This window comes from Schistocerca piceifrons, chromosome 1 (genome assembly GCF_021461385.2).
Source record: "Schistocerca piceifrons isolate TAMUIC-IGC-003096 chromosome 1, iqSchPice1.1, whole genome shotgun sequence".
Taxonomy (NCBI): Eukaryota; Metazoa; Arthropoda; class Insecta; order Orthoptera; family Acrididae; genus Schistocerca; species Schistocerca piceifrons.
Window position 1 is genome coordinate 509,697,937 of NC_060138.1, and position 27,877 is coordinate 509,725,813.

The following is a 27,877-nucleotide window of genomic DNA, read 5'->3' on the forward strand; positions in this document are numbered from 1 at the left end:
ATACCCCAACATTGCCAGGGCATCAGGCTTAAAGAAGGTTTGGAGGTGACAGCTGTTGTGGTGACACTGGTAGTGCACTGTAGCATCAAGGAATCTGTACATTAGATGAACAGTTTTTGTTTTTTACTCCTTGGTTGTTCAGTTATTGCTAGTGTATTATACAAAGTAGCATATTAGATTATATAATGTCTGGTTATTCTGGCTTATCTTAATTGAGAGAAAGTAACTACCAAAAGAGAATTAGCAAATGAGAGAGTATCTTTTATTGGGTGTCTACTTTCAAACACAAAGGTATCCTGTAGGAGCTTGTTGAGCGTCTGTAGAATTTTATTCCCAGGATAATTTATTGAGTTTGAGGTTGGTCTTGTGGAGCCATCTTTTTGTGACCTTTTAATTGAGATCATAGGTGTGATGCTGTTGGATTCAGCATATACAGTGGTGGTTTCCTTTTTCAGCAGGTTGGATGTTAGTATTTTTTTAGGAGGAGCTTAACTTCAGTTTGGAATTGTCTGACATAGAACAGAGCATAAAGGAATCATTGATCTATTTCAGTTTTCAGATTCATTTGTGAACTTGGAAACTATTTGTCTTTTCCAGTATTCAGATAAATACTACTCTTTATGTATTATATAATTGTACAGCTCATTGGGAGTAATGTAATTGAAAATTATCATATTCATACTTTCATCATGCCCTACCAATGAAACTCAAACATTGAGTGTATAATGCTCTCATCTGACTGATAGTTTTCTGTAGATGTAAAGTCTGTATGAACTATTACTATAAAGAATATATGATAGATACTAGTACAGGATGATGGAGACAACTAGGGAAACATATCATTTGTGGAGATCAAACACGGGTAGTCAACTAGCTGTGAGAGGCAGTAACAACAGTGTGAAGGGCCTCATCTAGAAATGAGCATAAAATTTGAAGAAACGTAACAAGAGAAAAAATGTTAATAACTAGAAACAGGCAGCATGTAACAGATGATGGTGAAGGGTGTATACAGGGTGCAGTGCTTAAATCCAGACAAATGAAACTTTTTGTTAAAAACGAATTTATTAAAACAAAATACAAATGAAAATGAAAATCCTTTTTGCATATAAGTAATGGTATCTCTAAAAGTAACATTACTCGATGTAACCCCCTTCAGCCTCAGTGACCTGTCCAATCTTGTATTGAAGTGATCACACACACACACTGTAAAAACAGCACTGTCCATATTCGTTAATGATGCTTTGATAGCGGTGGGTAGAGATGCAGCATTAGGGCACTTCGTCTTATTGGTAGCTCTTTCGAATACGCTCCAAACATAGTAGTTGAGGGGGTCCAATTGACCAGAACATCTCAACATTATCAGAGAGCCAGTTGTGGACAAAATGGCTTGTATGAGGTCCTCCTCTGCCATCCAACAAATTGTTTGCTTGCTGACATGCAGTACTGATGCTAATTTCCTCAGCGATTGCCCCAAAATCAGCGCGTGAACCTTTTCAATGAATACCGCAGTTCGTGACAAGCGTTTCCGCAAATGAAGATTCCTCACCGGGTCAGTGGAACCTTCCCCAGACTTCTATGAAGCATTATACTTGGCCACAATGTTGTAAGCAGTTCCTCTCTGATACCTGAAGAATTGAATTTTTTCAGTGGATGCATGCCCAGTGTGAAGAGTTGCGATAATCGCCGCTCTTCGGTTGTGCTCTGCACTTGTCCGTAATATCTCGGCCATTTTGAGGTTCTGACTGTTTATTAGATGCCTATGGCTTTCAAGAATGCCAATCACAACCTCCACCAAAACTATTATATGGTGGGAAATTCAAATTGGAATTTGTCTGGATTTAAGTGCCGCGTCCTGTGTAGGAACAACCAGAGCGTTACCTCTGTTGTTATGCCACAAGAAGACATAGTGAAATATGTGGAAAGCACAGCGGATAACTAACATGTTTAGTAGTTATGTGGTAATTTTATTATTAAACATTATGTGCGCAAATATGCACAATTTATTGGCAGTGCCCTAACTAGGTCAGAATAGTTAGTTAATTAGCACAACTGGTTAATATAAGCAGTAACAAAAGCATTCTCTTACATGTAAAGTGTGTGAAGAACATCTCTTTTTATTTTCTTTAATGAAATTAATGAACAGAATAAATATAAGAATGTTTTTTGAGAAAATTGATTTAATTTTGTGAATATCTGAAATTTTGTCCTGCAGGGATCTGCGATTTTCTGTTCTGGTGCATAATTATTGGACTAATCTTGAAAAATATACAGCAGCAGATAGTGTGACATTTCTCAAATTAAAAGATTTTGTCTCCGAAATGTTAAACAATCTGTATGTTCAAGTACTTATCCAAGGTAATTACAGTGAAAAACAAGCACTGGACATCAGTGACGTATTGATATCTTCTCTGCCATGCAAAATTCCTGTTCCAGGAAATGCTATACGGGTAAGGTATTCATATCTGTTTGATTTTTATGTGGTTTCCTGCATGACTATAATCTTTTTTATTACATTTCAGTGATTATAATATGATCCACATCCAGTTAAATTATGAGATCCATTTTTTAATAGTTTTCCTCATAAAATCATGTACCTTTACTTTAAAAAAAATATTGGCGTGTGTGGTATGCGGAGTCATCTTGTAACAGGTTATTTACTTCAGTGTTCAATACAACAAACAATGGCTTAAATTATTCATTTAAGATTTACTTATGTAATAAGCACAATTAAGTTGTTCTGCACTGACATGTAGAGAATAAGATTAATATGTACTGATCATCAGACCAGATTTGCAGTGGGTTTCAGCACTTCATGGGAGACAGAAACTGATACATTGCCCTAGGATAAATGAGAGTTGCAGGGACTAGCAGTTGACCCTGATTGTAAATAAGCATAAATAAGCACAGTCTGTTGTGCATAAATATACTAAGAGATCTGTTAATGTTTAATAGTGTGCTTCTGGATGATGCTCTGCCATGTTTCCATTTTATGCACATTATTTTGACAACCAACCCAGCCATTTTCTTCAAGTCCTTTTTTAAAGTTTTGCTTTTAACAACCAACCCAGCCATTTTCTTCAAGTCCTTTTTTAAAGTTTTGCTGTTACTTGTATTCACTGCCTGGACAGTCTGAAGTTGACGGCTGGGTTGGTCATCAGAATGTTGTGCATAAAAGGGAAACAATAGTCCACAGCACTAGTCAGTCATGTCAAGGAAACTGGTGAGATCACTTCATTAATGTTTGACTACACTATTGTCAATAAAGCAATGAAAACAGTAACAACCATAAAATACCTAGCCGTAACTGTCCAGAGTGGCATGAAGTAAATGATCACTTACTTGTAGAAACAATAGATGCCAGTGTGATATTCCTAGGACGAACCTTGAGGAAATATAATTCATCAACAAAAACACCTGTAAAATTAATTGTGCTGCTGTCTGGAACACTTACCGCTTTCCATTCATAGCAAAAATAGGGAATATCCAATAAAGAGAGGCACATTTCATCACAGAATCAAGTAGGAAGTGCTAGAGCATTGTGAAGATGCGCAACAAACTCCTGTGGTATGTGTCACAAAAGAGGTGTTGTGCATCACAGAGAGGTTTACTGTTTAATATTTTGAAAACATATGTTCTGAGAATACTCGGACAACAAATAACTCCTTCAACATTCATCTTGCAAAATGTTTTATCAAGTCCTTGTTCCTGTACATAATTTCTGAATGGTGCAGGAAAGGGAGGAAATCCTAGAGGTATTAGAAGTGTCCTCATCCTCACACCATAAAATGGGTTGCAGTATACAGTGATACAGTTCTATGTCAGTGTAAATAAAATACAGATATACAGCGAAGACACTGTACTGCCTTTATTGCAAGTGACAAATACTTCAGCCAGGACCAATTTGAGTACATTTTTCCACACAAGTGAATTATCATTTGTAACCCCACCCCCCTCTTTTCCTTTCCTTCATACACTTTAACCCATGTGACTTTTTACTACTTAGTGTAATACGCACTCTACACAAATCTCACACTTGAACAGCTCTAGCGACCCTCTAACCTTGGTGCCCCAAGTGGGCACACCTGATTTTGGTGCTTCTTGTATAGAAGTCATATAGTTGTGGTGCCTTTTTACCCCTCTCAGCTTGCACCCAAAGCAATGTCTTGTATCACTTATGCCTTAAACCAGCCCTGATGTCAGCTTAAAGTGGGTGTGTTTCTTTCTATTGTTGTGGTCATTACACAAACAATTTGCTTCAAACTTAGCAGACTTGTTTGTAGTGAGGTATATAAAGAAAAATAATTAATTCGTAACTAATACTAACAGTCACAAGGAGTATTTCAGAAAGTCATGTATGAAACTGTTGAAAGAATGTGGAATTCTCACCTCCTAAATAGTGGTAATTCTATGAGACAGGAATCAGTAATCCAAAGTAGTCTACAGAATTAGTTTTTGCAGTTGATCCTCTTCCTTAACAGATACTTTAAACCTTTCCTTATATGTGTGGGTCCTTTATATTGTAATATGTGGAGTATGATAATAGAAGAAGAGTGATAAAATACTCATGATATTCTTGTGTTGAACAGTTACACTTAAACACATTCAACAGAAATGGAAACTTATGTATTAGTGATATTATGAGACAATTGGAAATGTTGAAAATGTTGGAACACCTGAGGCAATACTGACCTTATGACATATCTTAGAAGAAAGATTAAGGAAAGGCAAACCTACATTTCTAGCATTTGTAGACTTAGAGAAAGCTTTTGACAATGTTGACTGGAATACTCTCTTTCAAATTCTAAAGGTGGCAGGGGTAAAATACAGGGAGCGAAAGGCTATTTACAATTTGTACAGAAACCAGATGGCAGTTATAAGAGTCGAGGGGCATGAAAGGGAAGCAGTGGTTGGGAAGGCAGTGAGTCAAGGTTGTAGCCTCTCCCTGATGCTATTCAATCTGTATATTGAGCAAGCGGTAAAGGAAACAAAAGAAAAATTTGGAGAAGGTATTAAAATCCAGGGAGAAGAAATAAAAACTTTGAGGTTCGCCGATGACATTGTAATTCTGTCAGAGACAGCAAAGGACTTGGAAGAGCAGTTGAATGGAATGGACAGTGTCTTGATAGGAGGATATAAGATGAAAATCAACGAAAGCAAAACGAGGATAATGGAATGTAGTCGAATTAAGTCTGGTGATGCTGGGGGAATTAGATTAGGAAATGAGACACTTAAAGTAGTAAAGGAGTTTTGCTATTTGGGGAGCAAAATAACTGATGATGATCGAAGTAGAGAGGATATAAAATGTAGACTGGCAATGGCAAGGAAAGCGTTTCTGAAATAGAGGAATTTGTTAACATCGAGTATAGATTTAAGTGTCAGGAAGTCGTTTCTGAAAGTATTTGTATGGAGTGTAGCCATGTATGGAAGTGAAACATGGACAATAAATAGTTTGGACAAGAAGAGAATAGAAGCTTTCGAAATGTGGTGCTACAGAAGAATGTTGAAGATTAGGTGGGTAAATCACGTAACTAATGAGGAGGTATTGAATAGGATTGGGGAGAAGAGGAGTTTGTGGCACAACTTGACTAGAAGAAGGGATCGGTTGGTAGGACATGTCCTGAGGCATCAAGGGATCACAAATTTAGCATTGGAGGGCAGCGTGGAGGGTAAAAATCGTAGAGGGAGACCAAGAGATGAATGCACTAAGCAGATTCAGATGGACGTAGGTTGCAGTAGGTACTGGGAGTTGAAGGAGCTTGCACAGGATAGATTAGCATGGAGAGCTGCATCGAACCAGTCTCAGGACTGAAGACCACAACAACAACATGTGACAATTTTGACTATCATATAGTTTAAGGCCTGCACTATATGTATGAAATATGTTCATATGTTAATTTGAGAATGACTTGTTTCAGTCCCTGAAGATTCTTCTTCTTGATGGGATTTGCAGAACATGATGAATGAATGATTGAATGAACGAACAAATGAATCTGTGTTGTTTGTAATTATTGTCAAATATACAGAGAATACTTCTGTTGTCTTTTGACTACTTAGGCCCGTGTCCGTGAAGTAGCTGTGGGAAAATTTTCATGTGCGGTTCCATCCTTTAATGATGATGACACAAACAGTATTGTCACTAATTACTATCAACTTGGACCTATTGATTTAAAATCATCCTGTCTTCTGGAAATTATTGTGGTAAGACAGACACGCCAGATCCCACTTAATATTTGGTTTAATGTTGTTATAATGTCTTTAATTACTATATTGTATTTCAGATGCTTATGCAGGAGCCATTATTCAACATTCTTCGCACAAAGAAACAGTTAGGATATGATGTTTCTTGCTCATATCTGGACACATTTGGGATGCTGGGCTTCTGTATATCTGTTTATTTCCAAGCATACAAATTCACGTAAGAGAAATTTATTTCAGACTTCATTTATAAATATTTTGTGCGTGTGTGTGTGTGTGTGTGTGTGTGTGTGTGTGTGTGTGAATGGCCATTTTGATCCAATAAATCTTTTCTTTTTTCAATGCTTTGATTTTTGTGATGTATGATTGTAAATTAACAATAATTCCTCTGAAACTCTGAAAAAATGTAATTTATTTTTTTTCTAACGGATAGCAAAACTATTTTGAAAGGGTGTTCATCAGCAGACTGGTAGATGGAAGATATGAAGACTTTCATGCCCCATAGTAAATGCATTAATTCTTACAAATGTGTATGTGACAGTGAGAAATAATGTAACTTCTGAATTGTTTCTTATCGTAAGAGACAATCTTGATAATGATGATGATTTAAGTAGAAAAAACATAGTTCAAGGAAATAAAAGTAATCGATACCTATACAATTTCCAGGACTTGGGTTTAAGACGGATGTAGCAGGGAAGGAAAAAAGTGAAATCAGCAATGAAAGGCTGGTAATAGTCAATCTTTGACAATCTGCAAAGTGATTTGTCCAGTTTTCAAAATCACATCTCATTTGGGACAAAAAATTATTGTTGTGTACATTTTACTTCATTGTGTTAAACCTACTAAAAAATATCCAAACTGAATCCAAAGAGTATAATATCTCTCTCTCACGCATGCACCACACACACACACACACACACACACACACACTCACTCACTCACCCCCCCCCCCCCCCCTCCCTCCAATGCAACAATAAGGCAATTGCCAGGCTGAAGAGCAGCACCCTCTCATAAACCACCATTCGTGATTCAAAAAAGTCTTCAGGCAAGCACACAAAGAGACAATTGAGGGTTGCTCCTTGTATGAGCAGTATTTGTTTGGGCTGACACCCCTGCTAAAGAAATATAAACTCCAGCTAAATAAATATAAATTACAAATATCTGCTGCAACACCAGAGAAAATGCACCCAATGACTCATAGGAGGGCCCTCCTATATATGACTTCTGTAAGAGCAGCATGTAGGTTTAATTAGTTTTGTTGTACATTTCTTCAAAGAAAGTCTGTTTCTGTGCTGTTAAGTTAAGATATTCCAGAAAGAGCATAAAGCAAGGAAAAGCTAATAACAGTGTATTAAGGAAAACAGCGGTCAAGTGGGAGGAGGCGAGAAAAGGTGGGAGAGGGAGGAAGAAACACTGATGAAAGTAATGACACTGATGTTTCAAATGGGGAATTGATTCAGAAGTAGAGGTTAGATGAATTAGTGTAAGATGGAGGTACATTATTAATGAGAAGCAAGGGGATGCCTCAGAAAAAGTCTCTCTATAGGACTCTGGGTCACTTGTGATAGCAGGAAAAATAAAAATTGCATTCATGCTGAAACAAGTATTTGCAGACCATGTGCTAAGGCAAGGAATTGTTTTTATCAATACATACCATTGCTGACAGCTTAGTGATCATTATACTGACCTAAAAACCTGAACAGTAATTGCAAGTCCTATGATATGTGCAATTCCTTATCCCACAGGTGTTTCTTCCTTTGATGGAATAGATTTTATCAGTGAAAGTCATAAACATATGAACCAAATGGAAAATAAATGGGGGATGGAGGAGCACATCTCTGGATTCACAGTAATAGTTTCATTAACTTCAGTAATGCTCTCATTTTATTAGTGTTCCCATTAAAATTCGGAATGAAGAGAGATTGTCTCGGAAGAAATACCAAGTAGGTGAGCATGTACTAGTGGAAAGCATTCAGTGTGTGATGGGAAGTTATCTTTCACTGATATTACAAGCTGATGTGATCTACCAGGAGCTGCCAACAGTTAAATATTGTCTCATTTCAACAAATTAAGCAACACTATATCATGCAAAATTACAGTTTAACTGAGTAAAATGTTGTTGAAAACCATGGTATTGTACTTGAGTCATTTAAGTTGCAAGATAAAGACAATTGTATTTCCGGTTTTGCTCAAACTTCACAATTTCACAGATCCAACTCCAGTATGGTACATGCCAAATAAATCTCTAAAGTGATTTACAACTCATAAGGTTTCACTTGATTTAAACCGTGCACTTTCTAATAAGAACTACTGACATTCTTAATAATGCCTGCTACCAGCATAAGCCAGTTTTAATCCTATTCCACATTCACAAGGACCATTTCACTTAGGATCAGTGGGAGGGATTTCAATATCTTTTTAAATATGTATTATGTATTCTTGTATAATGAAATTTTCTACATCCTGAGTATCATTGACTATCTTCTAACTGTGAATCTACGGCACAAAAAGTACATCCGATCTAACCAAACAACTATCACTCTCTTAGAAATGTACAATAAAACAAGTTCAAAGGTAATTGCACATTCCTATTTTCATTTTTACCACCAGGTTCATACTCAGCCACAGCACTTAGTAATACAAAGAATCAAAGAAATGGTTCTGATAAATTGAATGACGAAAAAACTGTTTCATTGTTATATAGCATTTAGATATTAAAAGTAGCCAAAGGGAAGCTGATTTTGTTTCTGCACTGGCAGTTACAAAAAAGAATGATTGCTAATATTTATGGAGACTGGCTTTTGATTCATAATGATGAAGACTGATAGAAAAATGATTCTACGTAATTACATTAAAATGCTTTGTAACTTTCTTTCAGTTGAAAGGAGAGGCAGTTTATATGTCTGACATGCCTTCTTTTCTCATACCTACCAATGAACAATCAACTAATATCAAGTCATGATCCAGATGTGCTGATAATGAGTGTAACACACTATCTGCAAACAATGTAATAGCCTCAGCATGCACAGGCTGCTTAATTTACTGCTTCCAGATACTGTGTTAGACTCATTATGAGCAATTTGTATCAGGAACTGAAATGATTTGATGGTTCATTGGTGGGTACGTTGAACTTTGACAACGAACAAATACAATTTCAACTACATGAGACAGTAAAGAGTGCTATTGTACACCCCTATGCTATCTTCTTTCATAAAATCTGAAAATGTTTCTTAAATCACTATTATAATGCTATTTAATTCTCCATATTAACGGCTCCAGTTTTATTTTAGGGTTGTCATTTTCCATTTTTGACTGTCAAATCTGGATTGTAAGATGCTCTTAGCTGATTTTAACTGACATGTTAATTTCAGGTGTACACATAAAATACCAACAAAACAAAGTAAGAACCGTAATATTACATCTATAATCACACAGTAGAATACCCGAAAGTTAATTGGCTGTATTATAATTACATTTCCATTTTATGGAATGTCAAAGCATCATGTATGGCTTTATCGTACATATTTTTGACAGCATATAGTTTAAGCTGTATCAGTTGATTGTTATACAGTGGAGACTCAATTAACTGGACTAATTCTTGTCATAAGTCATTCGGATAATCAAAATCTGGCACTTGAATATATAAATAAAAGCAATGTCTGTATTATTAACTCGCAAAAGATAACCTGTGTTGCCCACTTACGATCGTCTTTTACAGGCATTGTCATATGGTATTCTTTCTAGGGTTAATACGTAATGTTAAGTGTTTATTCAAAACAACAAAAACAAATTAAACTTATTAAAATAGGCAAGAATAATTTTTTGTTAAGAGACTAGAGATCCTTTTTCATATGTATGTACATATTTTATTGAAGTAGCTAAAATACTCCAACCTTAATCATGAAATACCTAACAAAAGTTGCATAGGACAGTCACTGTAGTTAAATTTTGTTTAAAATATGTGGTAGTTGTCATTCCACATGAACATTTTTTGCTCTTCATTTGCTATGCCACAAATTCATTTGAACTGTAGTTTTTTGATTAATTTGAAAGCTCTTTCCACGGCTTGAAATACTTCTACATGAGATGGTCCAGCATCACTTTCTGCATTGCCTGCTGTTCGTTTGCATGCAATATGTTTTCAACAATTTCGTCATCTGGCATGATATGAAAGCCTTGATCATTACTATAACAAAATAGCCACTCTGTCATACAATCAACATCACATTTCTGGCATATTTTGATATGAAAGCCTTGATCATTACTATAACAAAATAGCCACTCTGTCATACAATCAACATCACATTTCTGGCATATTTGTTTGTTTGTCCTTAACTCATTTATATCCTCCATGACAGAAACATCCATATTGGTTATTGGATTATTGTGGTCTCGTTTTAATATTCTGTTCTGAGCTTTGTTCAGAGTCATTCTTTCAGTTGATCCCATACATTTACAGCCATGTAACAACACTCCTTTAAATTCATTTTCTTGAAAGATGACAAAATGACTTCTTCATTATCTTCATCAACAGGTAACAATCTACATAAAAATTCTTTTCTATCAAGTGGTTTTAATTTTTCAGTAACACTTTCATCCATTGGTTGTTGTAAGGCTGTCACATTAGGAGGCAAAAAATTTACTGTAAATATTCCATTTTTCTCTCTTGAAAATTTCAGCTGATGGGTGGGTTGGCACTTTCTCCAGTAAAACTTTTCCTTGCTTACCAATTTAATTTTGAAAGTTTTTTGTTGCAGGTATAAATGCGTTGCCATGCCAGTTAATGAAAATGTCAGTCTTCATCCATGTGCTATTTTGGTTTTTATAAATTAAGGGAAACCTGATATTGTGAAGCATCTCGGGTTTTTGGATTTTCTGATGAGGAACAAAGACATTTTATGGGTCCCAGTTATGTTTGCACAGATTAATATTTTTCCTCACTCATTACTAATTTTGTGTAGTTATATCTCACTGAGAAGCTAATGATTTTGACGGCAATGATTTTGTCATGCAATCAGATTTCATCAACATTGTGAATGAAGTCCAAGTCGTAGTCATTTTAATATGAACCTTTTTTAAAACCATCTTTAAAAGAATTTGCTGCATGTAGATCAGTTGTTGTTTGTTGTTGTGGTCTTCAGTCCTGAAACTGGTTTGATGCAGCTCTCCATGCTACTCTATCCTGTGCAAGCTTCTTCATCTCCCAGTACCTACTGAACCTACATCCTTCTGAATCTGCTTAGTGTATTCATGTCTTGGTCTCCCTCTACGATTTTTACCCTCCACGCTGCCCTCCAATGCTAAATTTGTGATCCCTTGATGCCTCAAAACATGTCCTGCCAACCGGTCCCTTCTTTTTGTCAAGTTGTGCCACAAACTCCTTTTCTCCCCAATTCTATTTAATACCACCTCATTAGTTATGTGATCTACCCATCTAATCTTCAGCATTCTTCTGTAGCACCACATTCCGAAAGCTTCTATTCTTTTCTTGTCCAAACTATTTATCGTCCATGTTTCACTTCCATACATGGCTACACTCCATACAAATACTTCCAGAAATGACTTCCTGACACTTAAATCTATACTTGATGTTAATAAATTTATCTTCTTCAGAAACGCTTTCCTTGCCATTGCCAGTCTACATTTTATATCCCCTCTACTTCGGCCATCATCAGTTATTTTGCTCCCCAAATAGCAAAACTCCTTTACTACTTTAAGTGTCTTATTTCCTAATCTAATTCCCTCAGCATCACCCGATTTAATTTGACTACGTTCCATTATCCTCATTTTGCTTTTGTTGATGTTCATCTTATATCCTCCTTTCAAGACACTGTCCATTCCGTTCAATTGCTCTTCCAAGTCCTTTGATGTCTCTGACATTGTAATTCTGTCATCGGCGAACCTCAAAGTTTTAATTTCTTCTCCATGAATTTTAATACCTACTCCATATTTTTCTTTTGTTTCCTTTACTGCTTGCTCAATATACAGATTGAATAGCATCAGGGAGAGGCTACAACCCTGTCTCACTCCCTTCCCAACCACTGCTTCCCTTTCATGCTCCTTGACTCTTATAACTGCCATCTGGTTTCTGTACAAATTGTAAATAGCCTTTCGCTCCCTGTATTTTACCCCTGCCACCTTCAGAGTTTGAAAGAGAGTATTCCAGTCAACATTGTCAAAAGCTTTCTCTAAGTCTACAAATGCTAGAAACGTAGGTTTGCCTTTTCTTAATCTTTCTTCTAAGATAAGTCATAAGGTTAGTATTGCCTCATGTGTTCCAACATTTCTTCGGAAAAAAAACTGACCTTCCCCAAGGTCGTCTTCTACCAGTTTTTCCATTCGTCTGTATAGAATTCGCATTAGTATTTTGCAGCTGTGACTTATTAAACTGATAGTTCGGTAATTTTCACATCTGTCAACACCTGCTTTCTTTGGGATTGGAATTATTATATTCTTCTTGAAGTCTGAGGGTATTTCGCCTGTCTCATACATCTTGCTCATCAGATGGTAGAGTTTTGTCAGGACTGGCTCTCCCAAGGCCGTCAGTGGTTCTAATGGAATGTTGTGTATTCCCGGGGCATTGTTTCGACTCAGGTCTTTCACTGCTTTGTCAAACTCTTTACGCAGTATCTTATCTCCCATTTCGTCTTCGTCTAAATCCTCTTCCATTTCCATAATATTGTCCTCAAGTACATCGCCCTTATATAGACCCTCTATATACTCCTTCCACCTTTCTGCCTTCCCTTCTTTGCTTAGAACTGGATTTCCATCTGAGCTTTTGATATTCATACAAGTGGTTCTCTTTTCTCCGAAGGTCTCTTTAATTTTCCTGTAGGCAGTATCTATCTTACCCCTAGTGAGATAACCCTCTACATCCTTACATTTGTCCTCTAGCCATCCCTGCTTAGCCATTTTGCGCTTCCTGTCGATCTCATTTTTGAGACGTTTGTATTCCTTTTTGCCTGCTTCATTTACTGCATTTTTATATTTTCTCCTTTCATCAATTAAATTCAATATTTCTTCTGTTACCCAAGGTTTTCTATTAGCCCTCGTCTTTTTACCTACTTGATCGTCTGCTGCCTTCACTGCTTCATCCCTCAGAGCTACCCATTCTTCTTCTACTGTATTTCTTTCCCCTATTCCTGTCAATTGTTCCCTTATGCTCTCCCTGAAACTCTCTACAACCTCTGGTTTAGTCAGTTTATCCAGGTCCCATCTCCTTAAATTAGCACCTTTTTGTAGTTCATAACCAATAGATTGTGGTCAGAGACCACATCTGCCCCTGGAAATGTCTTACAATTTAAGACCTGGTTCCTAAATCTCTGTCTTACCATTATATAATCTATCTGATATCTTTTAGTATCTCCAGGATTCTTCCATGTATACAACCTTCTTTTATGATTCTTGAACCAAGTGTTGGCTATGATTAAGTTATGCTCTGTGCAAAATTCTACCAGACGGCTTCCTCTTTCACTTCTTCCCCCCCAATCCATAGTCACCTACTATGTTTCCTTCTCTCCCTTTTCCTACTGACGAATTCCAGTCACCCATGACTATTAAATTTTCGTCTCCCTTCACTACCTGAATAATTTCTTTTATCTTATCATACATTTCATCAATTTCTTCATCATCTGCAGAGCTAGTTGGCATATAAACTTGTACTACTGTAGTAGGTGTGGGCTTTGTGTCTAACTTGGCCACAATAATGCGCTCACTATGCTGTTTGTAGTAGCTTACCCGTACTCCTGTTTTTTTATTCATTATTAAACCTACTCCTGCATTACCCCCATTTGATTTTGTATTTGTAACCCTGTGTTCACCTGACCAAAACTTTTGTTCCTCCTGCCACCGTACTTCACTAATTCCCATTATATCTAACTTTAACCTATCCATTTCCCTTTTTAAATTTTCTAACCTACCTGCCCGATTAAGGGATCTGACATTCCAAGCTCCGATCCGTAGAACGCCAGTTTTCTTTCTCCTGATAACGATGTCCTCTTGAGTAGTCCCCGCCTGGAGATCCGAATGGGAAACTATTTTACTTCCCAGATATTTTACCCAAGAGGGCGCCATCATCATTTAATCATACAGTAAAGCTGTATGCCCACGGGAAAAATTACGGCTGTAGTTTCCCCTTGCTTTCAGCTGTTCGCAGTACCAGCACAGGAAGGCCGTTTTGGTTAATGTTACAAGGCCAGATCAGTCAAACATCCAGACTGTTGCCCCTGCATCTACTGAAAAGGCTTCTGCCCCTCTTCAGGACCCACATGTTTGTCTGGCCTCTCAACAGATACCCCTCTGTTGTGGTTGCACCTACGGTACGGCCATCTGTATCGCTGAGGCACGCAAGCCTCCCCACCAACGGCAAGGTCCATGGTTCATGTAGGTCAGCTGACATTTTTTTCCCCTTGTGCTTCAATTTCATGAGTTCTATGATGAGATTTAAATCTGTGCAACCATCTGCTATTTGCTGCAGACAATTCATTGTTACCTTTTTTTATTTGACTGTAATGCCTTTTCACATTCAAAGGACCACATATTGATTACCAGTTGATCGTGTTTGTAAAAACAAACAACACGAAAGTTCATTTTACAGTTTTTTCTAACTTCTCGATGTTTACTCCCATCTTCACAGGTGTACTTCAAAATTCATCTGTATTCTTCTTAGTGTTGCCTATTGTAGAAGTACCTATACCATATTTATCAGCCATCTTACAACAGGTTTCTCCCTATTTTAGTGAAACTGCGATAACACCACTCTTTAGTGCTTTGAAATTTTTAAGCACAGACACGATGTGGCACAGTGTTTTGCAACTATCTAACTCAAACAACAATGAAACATGTGGGCCATGAATAGCTAGTGTCATCATGACATGTCCATATATGCACAGACTAGAGTATGAAGATATTTGTTCATGGTTGACAATCTGGACAACCATAAATCTGTATAACTGAGGTGCAGATAATTGAGTCTCCATTTTATATGAATGATAGTTTCAGAATGCATGCTGGCACAACGTCACAACGTATATACGTGGGAAAATGCTAACACCAAATGTATTAACAAAAAGTCCAATATTACAGGTGACATATTTCCACATGCAGTTTGAAGTACTGTATGTCTTGCTGGTACATAAAAAGTCAGTGAAAGGCACTGCTAGTGTACATTAGATCTCTCAGCTACCTTTTTAATGTACTAGAGCACACACACACACACACACACACACACACACACACACACACACTTGTAGGGCTACATTGTGGCAGCTGAGAACAAGAATTTATCGGAAAGCTAGCATAGTTTCAGTGGTGCAGTGGTGTTGTTTATGTGCCATTTGATGACCTAATGCCTCTCCTGTTCTGTGATTAATTCTTCTTATTGCTACTTAAAATTTTTCTGGGTTAAGCAAATGTACACAGTGGTGGTACTCACTTGAAAGGAAATGGATAGAGGGTAATACTAATGTATTGAAATTAACTGCAAAGCCATGTAAGGTATATTTTCAAGTATTTCTATTTTGTGAATAATTTTTTCTATTATATATAGCACACACAATATCTGCAATGTAAGTGTGTGTGGAAATACATGCTGTTTATTTACAATAAGAACAATAAAAACAGTCAAAAAAGATATTTCAAAACAAACCTACACAGTTAAATGATGCTGACCTTGGTCATAAAATACTGTATAAACACATCTATAAAAACAAGAATGGATTTAAAAATTTCAAGTACGCGTGTACTTGAACCTGGTAACATAAGTGAAGTAACTGCAATTTCAAGTATAAAAATATAGTAATAAAGCAAAAAAATACAGTTGTCCAGAACATTTTATGTATTTAAATAAAGTACATTTACAATGGAGATGAAGAGTTGTAATATATGTATAAATTGTTCAAATACCTTCTATTTTTTAGGTGTGTTTTCCGTTTTAAAATGTTGACTGTAGCTTTTGCACACATTGTTATGAGGGCATGACCACCGATCAGCTATGTACCTGAATGAATAATCACTCCTAGATTGTGGTCAAAGAACAGAGATGACCACAAGTGAGAGAACATGTCGCTGAGCGCAACGTTCTTGACTTTAGTGACAGTTTCGCTATCTATGCCATCTAGATCTTCCCCAACCCCCTCCCCCTCCTAAACCCCTTCCTGCTCTCACCCATACTAGCTTCTCTTAGCTAGATATTTGGGGATTCATTAAACAATTAGCACCTGTCCCTCACTCACCTTCTCCTCTTTCTCCATTTAATCTTTCTATACGTGAACCTATATGCCCTGCATCCATTGGACCCGTTACATTTAATATTAACTTTTAAATGAAAACAAGTATTTTTTTGGTCATTGTCAGGCAAGAATATTTGATTTTAATGTTTATCAGTATAATACAAGGCAGGTGAGGTCATTTTAATGGTTTTATTAAGGCAAAAACAATATATTCGTAGTCCTCTGTAATTTTCATTGAATAAATTACATTATGAAAGCTGAAACACAAGCCATCACTATTATCTATCACAAACTATTCACAAATTATATCGACAAAGAACAAATCATTAAACAAAAAAAGCATCAAATGGATTTTTAGAATTGTTGCACACCACAAGCTATAGTCCCGACATACAAATTTTGTGCACTTACAGCACACTGTGCTTTTCTATTTTTTCCAGCAGGATGTACTGAACACGTTCTCTTCTTACTATGCACCATACTGTTGCTGTTACTACTGCCATTTTGTGTTTGAGGGATACTAACGAACTTCTGCATATCCAGGTGTATGAGATTATAAGATCTTAAGATCATAAACAGTTGGATCAGTTCCCTTGAAAGTTCCTTGATGAAAAGCTTCCTCTTGCGCAAAAGCCCTTTGTGATATGAGGGATGTTGTGCTGTGTAGGGAATGAAGGCAGTTCGAGTGCATCTGTCCATAATGTTGCAACGGAGAGCTTTGGACCAGTGATCAGTTTGTCTTTTGCGTGTATAATTGTCCTCTAGTTGATCCATAACTTCCATGCCACTCTTCATTTGGTTATGAAATTTCACAACTTCAGGCTTCTGTTTTTGATGTTCCTCTATAGACTTAACTTTATGCATGGTACTTACGAGGATTACACACTTGTTTTTCTTCAGCAAAAAACTAATCAGTGTCATCTCTTTTGTAGATGAAAATAGATTTGAATTTACTTGTCTACTACTATTTGGCTTCACCTCTCTTGAAATTTTTCTTTTCTTCAACCTCATTGTTCCCACAACAGTTAGGTTTTTACTCAAGAGATGTTGTGTCACTATTACACTTCTAAAATAATTATCTGCATTAACATTTGTGCCTGAACCAGCAATATTATCTCCAAGGATCTTCACTGTGGTAAGGTCCAAATTTTTCTGCGGTAGCCCAACGGGTTGTCTTCGTGTACACACAGTCCCATCAATTGCATAACCAGTTTCAGCTTCACACATCCAGAATATTTTTGTTCCATACTTTCCGAGCTTATTAGGCATGTTGTTGTTGTGGTCTTCAGTCCAGAGACTGGTTTGATGAAGCTCTCCGTGCTACTCTATCCTGTGCAAAGTACCTACTGCAACCTACGTCCTTCTGAATCTGTTTAGTGTATTCATCTCTTGGTCTCCCTCTACGATGTTTACCCTCTGCACTGCCCTCCAATACTAAATTGGTGATCCCTTGATGCCTCACATATGTCCTACCAACTGATCCCTTCTTCTAGTCAAGTTGTGCCACAAATTTCTCTTCCCCCCATTTCTATTCAATACCTCCTCATTAGTTACGTGATCTATCCACCTGATCTTCAGCATCCTTCTGTAGCATCACATATCGAAAGCTTCTATTCTCTTTTTGTCTAAACTATTTATTGTGCACATTTTGCTTCCATACATGGCTACACTCCATACAAATACTTTCAGAAATGACTTCCTGAAACTTAAATCTATACTCGATGTTAACAAATTTCTCTTCTTCAGAAACGCTTTCCTTGCCATTGCCAGTCTACATTTTATATCCTCTCTACTTCGATCATCATCAGTTATTTTGCTCCCCAAATAGCAAAACTTATTTACTACTTTAAGCACCTCATTTCCTAATCTAATACCCTCAGCATCACCCAATTTAATTTGACTACATTCCATTATCCTCATTTTGCTATTCTTGATGTTCATCTTATATCTGCCGTTCAAGACACTGTCCATTCCGTTCAGCTGCTCTTCCAAGTCCTTTAATGTCTCTGACAGAATTACAATGTCATCGACGAACCACAAAGTTTTAATTTCTTCTCCATGGATTTTAATTCCTACTCTGAATTTTTCTTTTCTTTCCTTTACTGCTTGCTCAATATACAGATTGAATAACATCGGGGAGAGGCTACAACCCTGTCTCACTCCCTTCCCAACCACTGCTTCCCTTTCATGCCCCTTGACTCTTATAACTGCCATCTGGTTTCTGTACAAATTGTAAATAGCCTTTCGCTCCCTGTATTTTACCCCTGCCACCTTCAGAGTTTGAAAGAGAGTATTCCAGTCAACATTGTCAAAAGCTTTCTCTAAGTCTATAAATGCTAGAAATGTAGGTTTGCCTTTTCTTAATCTTTCTTCTAAGATAAGTCATAAGGTTAGTATTGCCTCACGTGTTCCAACATTTCTACGGAAAAAAAACTGATCTTCCCCGAGGTCGTCTTCTACCAGTTTTTCCATTCGTCTGTATAGAATTCGCATTAGTATTTTGCAGCTGTGACTTATTAAACTGATAGTTCGGTAATTTTCACATCTGTCAACACCTGCTTTCTTTGGGATTGGAATTATTATATCCTTCTTGAAGTCTGAGGGTATTTCGCCTGTCTCATACATCTTGCTTGCCAGATGGTAGAGTTTTGTCAGGACTGGCTCTCCCAAGGCTGTCAGTAGTTCTAATGGAATGTTGTCTACTCCTGGGGCCTTGTTTCAACTTAGATCTTTCACTGCTCTGTCAAACTTTTCACGCAGTATCATATCTCCCATTTCATCTTCATCTACATCCTCTTCCATTTCCATAATATTGTCCTCAAGAACATCGCCCTTGTATAGACCCTCTATATACTCTATCCACCTTTCTGCTTTCCCTTATTTGCTTAGAACTGGGTTTACACATGAGCTCTTGATATTCATGCAAATGGTTCTCTTTTCTCCGAAGGTCTCTTTAATTTTCCTGTAGGCAGTAATAATGCGTTCACTATTTTGTTTGTAGTGGCTTACCCGCATATTTTATTTTATTTTTTTTTATTTTTATTTTTTTTTATTTTTATTTTTTTTTTTTTTAACCTACTTCTGCATTACCCCTATTTGATTTTGTATTCATAACCCTGTATTTACCTGACCAAAAGTCTTGTTCCTCCTGCCACCAAACTTCACTAATCCCCAATATATCTAACTTTGACCTATCCATTTCCATTTTTAAATTTTCTAACCCAGCTGCCCGATTAAGGGATCTGACATTCCTCGCTCCGATCTGTAGAACGCCAGTTTTCTTTCTCCTGATTTGGCATATATTGCACAAATCCACAATGGCCCCTAAATGGGACCATTTGATCATCTGATGTGGCATTAATTTTAGGTAGCATTACTTGCCTGGACTGTCCTATAAATACACTGCCGGGGGAGGGGGAAATATTACACCCTTTTAGGAGTGTCCATTTCGTAAATGATGTATTGTTGCAACAGTACATATAGAGTGCGTGAAATGATTAAATTTACACAACAATAGCAAGTACGGTTCTCAGGTACCAGTTACAAACCCATGCTGAAACATCCATATTAATAAGTGATGTAGCCTCCATGGGGTGGCAATGCAGGGGCTGACATTGGCATCCAGTCAATCGTACAGGTGGAAAGTACTGTCCTGGATATGTTATGCCATGCCTACTCAACGTGTGGTCTAGTGGTAGCGTCTTTGATTCATAATCAAAACATCATTGGTCCCTGGTTCGAATCCCACCTCTGCTTAAATTTTGATTAATAATCAGCCTTGGCGGCCGAAGACTTCTGGCATAAGAAGTCACCCTCATTCTACCAATAGCCTTGTCAAAGATGGTGGAGCAGCGGACAGAGGTACAGGGCACTCTCTTGTCCTAGGGGTTGGAAACTGCCCATAAAGGCAAATGAATCAGCAATGATCAACGGCATGAGGATGGAGAAGGCAGTGGAAAACACTGCATTAAAGACACGTAACATGTATCCACAGGACGTGTGGCCCGTAATTGGAGAAGTGTCATGATGATTCCTCCAATCGGATCTCCGGGACGGGACTGCCGAGGGGGAGGTTACCATAAGAAATAGATTGAATAATCAACAGGAGGATACTGTTCTGTGAGTCGGGGCATGGAGTGTCAGAAGCTTGAATGTGGTAGGTAAACTAGAAGATCTGAAAAGGGAAATGCAAAGGCTCAATCTAGATACAGTAGGGGTCAGTGAAGTGAAGTGGAAAGAAGACAAGGATTTATGGTCAGATGAGTATAGGGTAATATCAACAGCAGCAGAAAATGGTATAACAGGAGTAGGATTCATTATGAATAGGAAGGTAGAGCAGAGTGTGTGGTACTGTAAAAAGTTCAGTGACAGGGTTGTTGTTCTCAGAATCAACAGCAAGCCAACACCGACAACGATGGTTCAGGTATACATGCCGACGTCACAATCTGAAAATGAAGAGATAGAGAAAGTGTATGTAAAGGAGGATGAAAATCTAATAGTTATGGGAGACTGGAATGCGGTTTTAGGGGAAGGAGTAGAAGAGAAGGTTACAGGAGAATGTGGGCTTGGGTCAAGGAATGACAGAGGAGAAAGACTAATTGAGTTCTGTAACAAGTTTCAGCTGGAAATAGCGAATACCCTGTTCAAGTATCACAAGAGAAAGAGGTATACTTGGAAAAGGCTGGGTGATAGGTGAAGATTTCAGTTAGATTATGTCGTGGTCAGACAGAGATTCCGAAACCAGGTACTGGATTGTAGGGCATACCCAGGAACAGATATAGACTCAGGTCACAATATAGTAGTGATGAAGAGTAGGCTGAAGTTTAAGAATTAGTCAGGAAGAATCAATACGCAAAGAAGTGGGATACAGAAGTATTAAGGAATGATGTGAGACGCTTGGAAGTTCTCTAAGGCTTTAAATGCAGCAATAAGGAATAGCTCAGTAGGAAGTACAGTTAAAGAGGAATGGACATCTCTAAAAAGGGCCATCACGGAAGTTGGTAAGGAAAACGTAGGTACAAAGAAGGTAACTGCGAAGAAACCACGGATAACAGAAGAAATACTTCAGTTGATTGATGAAAGGAGGAAGTACAAAAATGTTCCGGAAAACTCAGTAATACAGAAATACAAGAAACTGAGGAATGAAATAAATAGGAAGTGCAGGGAAGCTAAGACAAAATGGCAGCAGGAAAAATGTGAAGACATAAAAAAAGAAATGATTGTCGTAAGGACAGACTCAGCATACAGGAAAGTCAAAACAAACTTCGGTGACATTAAAAACAAGGGAGGTAACATTAGGAGTGCAACGGGAATTCCACTGTTAAATGATGAGGGGAGAGGAGATAGGTGAAAAGAATATATTGAAAGCCTCTATGAGGGGGGAGATTTATCTGATGCAATAGAAGAAGAAGCAGGAGTCGATTTAGAAGAGATATGGGATCCAGTATTAGAATTGGAATTTAAAAGAGCTTTGGAGGACTTAAGATCAAATAAGGCAGGCGGCATAGTTAACATTCTATCAGAATTTCTAAAATCATTGGGGGAAGTGGCAACAAAACGACTATTCACGTTAGTGTGTAGAATGTATGAGTCTGGCGACATACCATCTGAGTTTTGGAAAAGCTCATCCACCCAATTCCGAAGATGGCAAGAGCTGACAAGTGCGCGAATTATCGCACAATCAGCTTAACAGCTCATGTATCCAAGTTGCTTACAGGAATAATATACAGAAGAATGGAAAAGAAAATTGAGGATGTCTGAAAGCATAGAAACATTTGTAGTGTTACGGTACTTATGTGTACATCAACTTTACGTGTCTGTCAACTACTCAACACATTTACACCTCCCATCGTTCCTCTGTATTTAATGTGGTATCTTTGCTAATCGTGTATGTACAGGGTAGCCTAGGTATAATTTAAAAGTGAAACCAATCTCTCTCACTGTCTGGTATTGTATGAAGCAGCACAGTGTTTATGATACGGGTCACAGATTTGGGAGGAATAAGGATCAGATTCCAGTCTGATCATTCAGATTTATCTCTTCTGAAAGTGGACACTAAGTTTTTTGAAAAGGCCACAGCCTGTTTCCTTCATCCTTTTCAATCTTTGTTTTTGTAAAAAATTAAAAATAATTAAATTGCAGCCCTCATGACTTAAAACCACATTGTATCAATATATTAAACATGTGTTTAGTCTTGAGCTAGGTATTGAAATGATAATACAGTGGTCTTGTTTTAATGTAATTTTGCCCCAATTTTATTAGAATAAAATTGTGTTTATTTTCAGTTCTATTCGCGTTGCTGAAGAAATAGAAACATTTCTGAATGGCTTTATGAAGCATCTGAAGAAACTAAAGATAAATGATTTTGAGAAAGCACGAGATGCAGTTATAGTGCAAAAGCAGTGTGTTGATTTACTTGCTTATAGTTGTCTCTAATGACCCATTTATCAATATGACTTTAAGGCCTAATCCTTTCCCTCTTCTTCATATTATGTACAGTGTACAGCAAACTACCAGTATTACAATAGATACTATTCTCTGAAAGAATAATTCATTCTCCAGTGAGACAAAAAGTAATTGGCATGGCTTAGACGTTATTTAAATTCATAGAGGAATCACTGAATTCCAGCAAAATATGCACATCACAGACGACTATATCCACTATCTTCTAAATGTTATAACAAGTCAGATGTCCATGACACCTTACGCGTCATTTGTGTTCACCACATTTCCGTTGCAGTAATAGCTACTTTCAACTGAAGAGGTTTTTATATTGCCATGCCACATGTCAATTTGTTTGCCATAAGTTACTGATGAAATCAAGATAAACAACCAAAAACATTGCGTCAGTCTTCAGCATGATTGACAATGCCAGTACTCACACAGCACGTGAGACAGTTGAGAATTTGATGGGGAATAACATTGAAATAATTTCTCAACATCTGTATTCATGTGATTATCACCAAACGACTTCTTTTTACTCCCTTATGTTGAAAAAATTAATAATAATAATAATTTAGATAGCAATTTTCATTGCTTCCTTTGAAAACTATGTTTTTCATAGCTCACATCACAATGAAAAATGTTTCCTGAACTGATTTCATGGCGCCCAAAAGTCTATAAAGTTAAAACATGGATATTTTGAGAAACAATAAAATGATTTGCACCAAATAATTCTTTTCAATCTTTGTTTCTGTAAAAAATTAAAAATAATTAAATTACAGCCCTCATATCTTAAAACCACGTTGTATGAATATATTAAACATGTGTTTTGTCTTGGGCTAGATACTGAAATGAGAATATAGTGGTCTTGTTTTAATGTAATTTTGCCCCAATTTCATTAGAATAAAATTGTGTTTATTTTCAGTTCTACTCATATTGCTGAAGAAATAGAATCATTTCTGAATGGTTTTATGAAGCATCTGAAGAAACTAAAGCTAAATGATTTTGAGAAAGTACGAGATGCAGTTATAGTGCAAAAGCAGTGTGTTGATTTACAGCTAAAAGATGAAGTTGAGCGAAACTGGTTTGAGATAGCATCTGGAGATTTCCTATTCAATCGTTGGTGTAAAGAGGTATGTAGTGTTTATAATTATACAACAAACAGTTTGTAACACAAGGTAAGCAATAGTATAAAAAATTACCACTGGTTTCTCTCATCGACTGCTCACATTTTTTATACCTCCAAGTGTTAGTCACTGTTTTTTGCTGTATCATCACTTCTTCCCTACGTGTGCAAATTTTCCTCTCTCTTGTTAATTATATAATTTATCCTATATCATGCAAAAGTAGTACACTACTGGCCATTAAAATTGCTACACCACGAAGATGATGTGCTACAGACACGAAATTTAACTGACAGGATGGAGATGCTGTGATATGCAAATGATTAGCTTTTCAGAGCATTCACACAAGTTTGGCGCCAGTGGCAACACCTACAACATACTGACATAGGAAAGTTTCCAACCGATTTCTCATACACAAACAGCAGTTGACCGGCGATGCCTGGTGAAACGTTGTTGTGATGCCTCGTGTAAGGAGGAGAAATGCGCACCATCACGTTTCCAACTTTGGTTGGATTGTAGCCTATCGTGATTGTGGTTTATTGTATCGCAACATTGCTGTTCGCATTGGTCGAGATCCAATGCTGTTAGCGTAGTATGGAATCAGTGAGTTCAGGAGGGTAATACGGAACACCGTGCTGGATCCCAACGGCCTCGTATCACTAGCTGTTGAGATGACAGGCATCTTATACGCATGGCTGTAACGAATCATGCAGCCACACCTCGATCCCTGAGTCAACAGATGGGGACATTTGCAAGACAACAACCATCTGCACGAACAGTTCGACGAAGTTTGCAGCAGCATGGACTATCAGCTCGGAGACCATGGCTGCTGTTACCTTTGACGCTGCATCACAGACAGGAGCGCCTGCGATGGTGTACTCAACGATGAACCTGGGTGCATGAATGGCAAAACATCACTGTTTCGGATGAATCCAGGTTCCGTTTACAGCATCATGGTGGTCGCATCCGTGTTTGGCGACATCGCGGTGAACTCACATTGGAAGCGTGTATTCGTCATCGCCATACTGTTGTATCACCTGGTGTGATGGTATGGGGTGCCATTGGTTACACGTCTCGGTCACCTCTTGTTCGCATTGACGGCACTTTGAACAGTGGACATTACATTTCAGATGTGTTACGACCCGTGGCTCTACCCTTCATTCGATCCCTGCGAAACCCTACATTCCAGCAGGATAATGCACGACCGCATGTTGCAGGTCCCATACGGGCCTTTCTGGATACAGAAAAGTTCGTCTGCTGCCTTGGCCAGCACATTCTCCAGATCTCTCACCAATTGAAAACGTCTGGTCCATGGTGACCAAGCAACTGGCTTGTCACAATATGCCAGTCACTACTCTTGATGAACTGTGGTATCGAGTTGAAGCTGCATGGGCAGCTTTAACTGTACACGCCATCCAGGCTCTGTTTGACTCAATGCCCAGACGTGTCAAGGCCATAGCTATGGCCAGAGGTGGTTGTTCTGGGTACTGATTTCTCAGGATCTGTACACCCAAATTTCGTGAAAAGGTAATCACATGTCAGTTCTAGTATAATATATTTGTCCAATGAATACCCGTTTATCATCTGCATTTGTTCTTGGTGTAGCGATTTTAATGGGCAGTAGTATATATTGTTGCGATAGGATCACATAACAGTCTTATTGACTTTGTTTTAGGGCATTATATTAGCAGTGATATATTTGGAAGAGGGTTTATTTTGAATAGAAATGCTGTATTTCCAAAAGAAAGAAATTGTTGTGTGCACAGTTTCAGAGTATCTAAGGTGTATGAACATTGATAATGTTCTTGCTGGAGTATTATGTGACTTCAAATAGTGTAATCAAAGGTGTATACACATAACAGTCCATCAAATGTGTTAAACTTTTTTTGCAATGGAGAAGCTTACTTCTTGTTCTCTCACAATAAAGTAACAAAGAAGAAAGCAACAAACTATGCAAAAACTGTCTCGATCATTTCTTCCAGTTGAATTGCATTCGTATTTTACATTGTAGGTTTTTCGGGCTCCAGGTACTATATCAGAGGGACTGCATGTCTGAAGTCTTTATGGTTTATATATGGGGACAATCAGCATCTAAATGTAAAGACAATAATCACTTGGTGCATATTGTTAAGAGCTTCAATATTATGTTGTTTTTTTGTGATACACAGTGATATGTGAATTCATTGTGTGTAGCTAAGTTCATGAATTATTTTTATGAATTCTAGAGATTGCACATCATTAGATAATCACTATAAACATTGTCCTGATCTCTAACCAGGCCAGTATTAATGCTCCATTAGTTGTCACAATAGCAAGAATGTCATGATGAACACATACACTCCTGGAAATGGAAAAAAGAACACATTGACACCGGTGTGTCAGACCCACCATACTTGCTCCGGACACTGCGAGAGGGCTGTACAAGCAATGATCACACGCACGGCACAGCGGACACACCAGGAACCGCGGTGTTGGCCGTCGAATGGCGCTAGCTGCGCAGCATTTGTGCACCGCCGCCGTCAGTGTCAGCCAGTTTGCCGTGGCATACGGAGCTCCATCGCAGTCTTTAACACTGGTAGCATGCTGCGACAGCGTGGACGTGAACCGTATGTGCAGTTGACGGACTTTGAGCGAGGGCATATAGTGGGCATGCGGGAGGCCGGGTGGACGTACCGCCGAATTGCTCAACACGTGGGGCGTGAGGTGTGCACAGTACATCGATGTTGTCGCCAGTGGTCGGCGGAAGGTGCACGTGCCCGTCGACCTGGGACCGGACCGCAGCGACGCACGGATGCCCGCCAAGACCGTAGGATCCTACGCAGTGCCGTAGGGGACCGCACCGCCACTTCCCAGCAAATTAGGGACACTGTTGCTCCTGGGGTATCGGCGAGGACCATTCGCAACCGTCTCCATGAAGCTGGGCTACGGTCCCGCACACCGTTAGGCCATCTTCCGCTCACGCCCCAACATCGTGCAGCCCACCTCCAGTGGTGTCGCGACAGGCGTGAATGGAGGGACGAATGGAGACGTGTCATCTTCAGCGATGAGAGTCGCTTCTGCCTTGGTGCCAATGATGGTCGTATGCATGTTTGGCGCCGTGCAGGTGAGCGCCACAATCAGGACTGGATACGACCGAGGCACACAGGGCCAACACCCGGCATCATGGTGTGGGGAGCGATCTCCTACACTGGCCGTACACCACTGGTGATCGTCGAGGGGACACTGAATAGTGCACGGTACATCCAAACCGTCATCAAACCCATCGTTCTACCATTCCTAGACCGGCAAGGGAACTTGCTGTTCCAACAGGACAATGCACATCCGCATGTATCCCGTGCCACCCAACGTGCTCTAGAAGGTGTAAGTCAACTACCCTGGCCAGCAAGATCTCCGGATCTGTCCCCATTGAGCATGTTTGGGACTGGATGAAGCGTCGTCTCACGCGGTCTGCACGTCCAGCACGAACGCTGGTCCAACTGAGGCGCCAGGTGGAAATGGCATGGCAAGCCGTTCCACAGGACTACATCCAGCATCTCTACGATCGTCTCCATGGGAGAATAGCAGCCTGCATTGCTGCGAAAGGTGGATATACACTGTACTAGTGCCGACATTGTGCATGCTCTGTTGCCTGTGTCTATGTGCCTGTGGTTCTGTCAGTGTGATCATGTGATGTATCTGACCCCAGGAATGTGTCAATAAAGTTTCCCCTTCCTGGGACAATGAATTCACGGTGTTCTTATTTCAATTTCCAGGAGTGTATTTGTTGTGTTGCTCTCAAATTTCAACCCACATTTTATTTACTTATTTTCTTAGCAATCATAAAGAAACACAACAGGTTGTATCTGTACTAAGTAAGTTTTATGGTACTAAGAATGCTAGTGCCAAGAC

General features: G+C 38.5%; 1 protein-coding gene across 2 annotated transcripts in view; it reads left to right on the plus strand.

Annotated features, from left to right (window-relative positions):
• The window catches only part of LOC124796652 (nardilysin-like), a 381,435-nt gene that overhangs the window by 264,682 nt on the left and 88,876 nt on the right, over positions 1-27,877 (plus strand). For both annotated transcript variants that reach the window (XM_047260712.1, XM_047260713.1), the window contains exons 15-18: positions 2,213-2,447; positions 6,055-6,198; positions 6,279-6,415; positions 23,791-23,998. In XM_047260712.1, the coding sequence (XP_047116668.1) occupies positions 2,213-2,447; positions 6,055-6,198; positions 6,279-6,415; positions 23,791-23,998 (724 nt within the window). The remainder of the gene's footprint in view (positions 1-2,212; positions 2,448-6,054; positions 6,199-6,278; positions 6,416-23,790; positions 23,999-27,877) is intronic.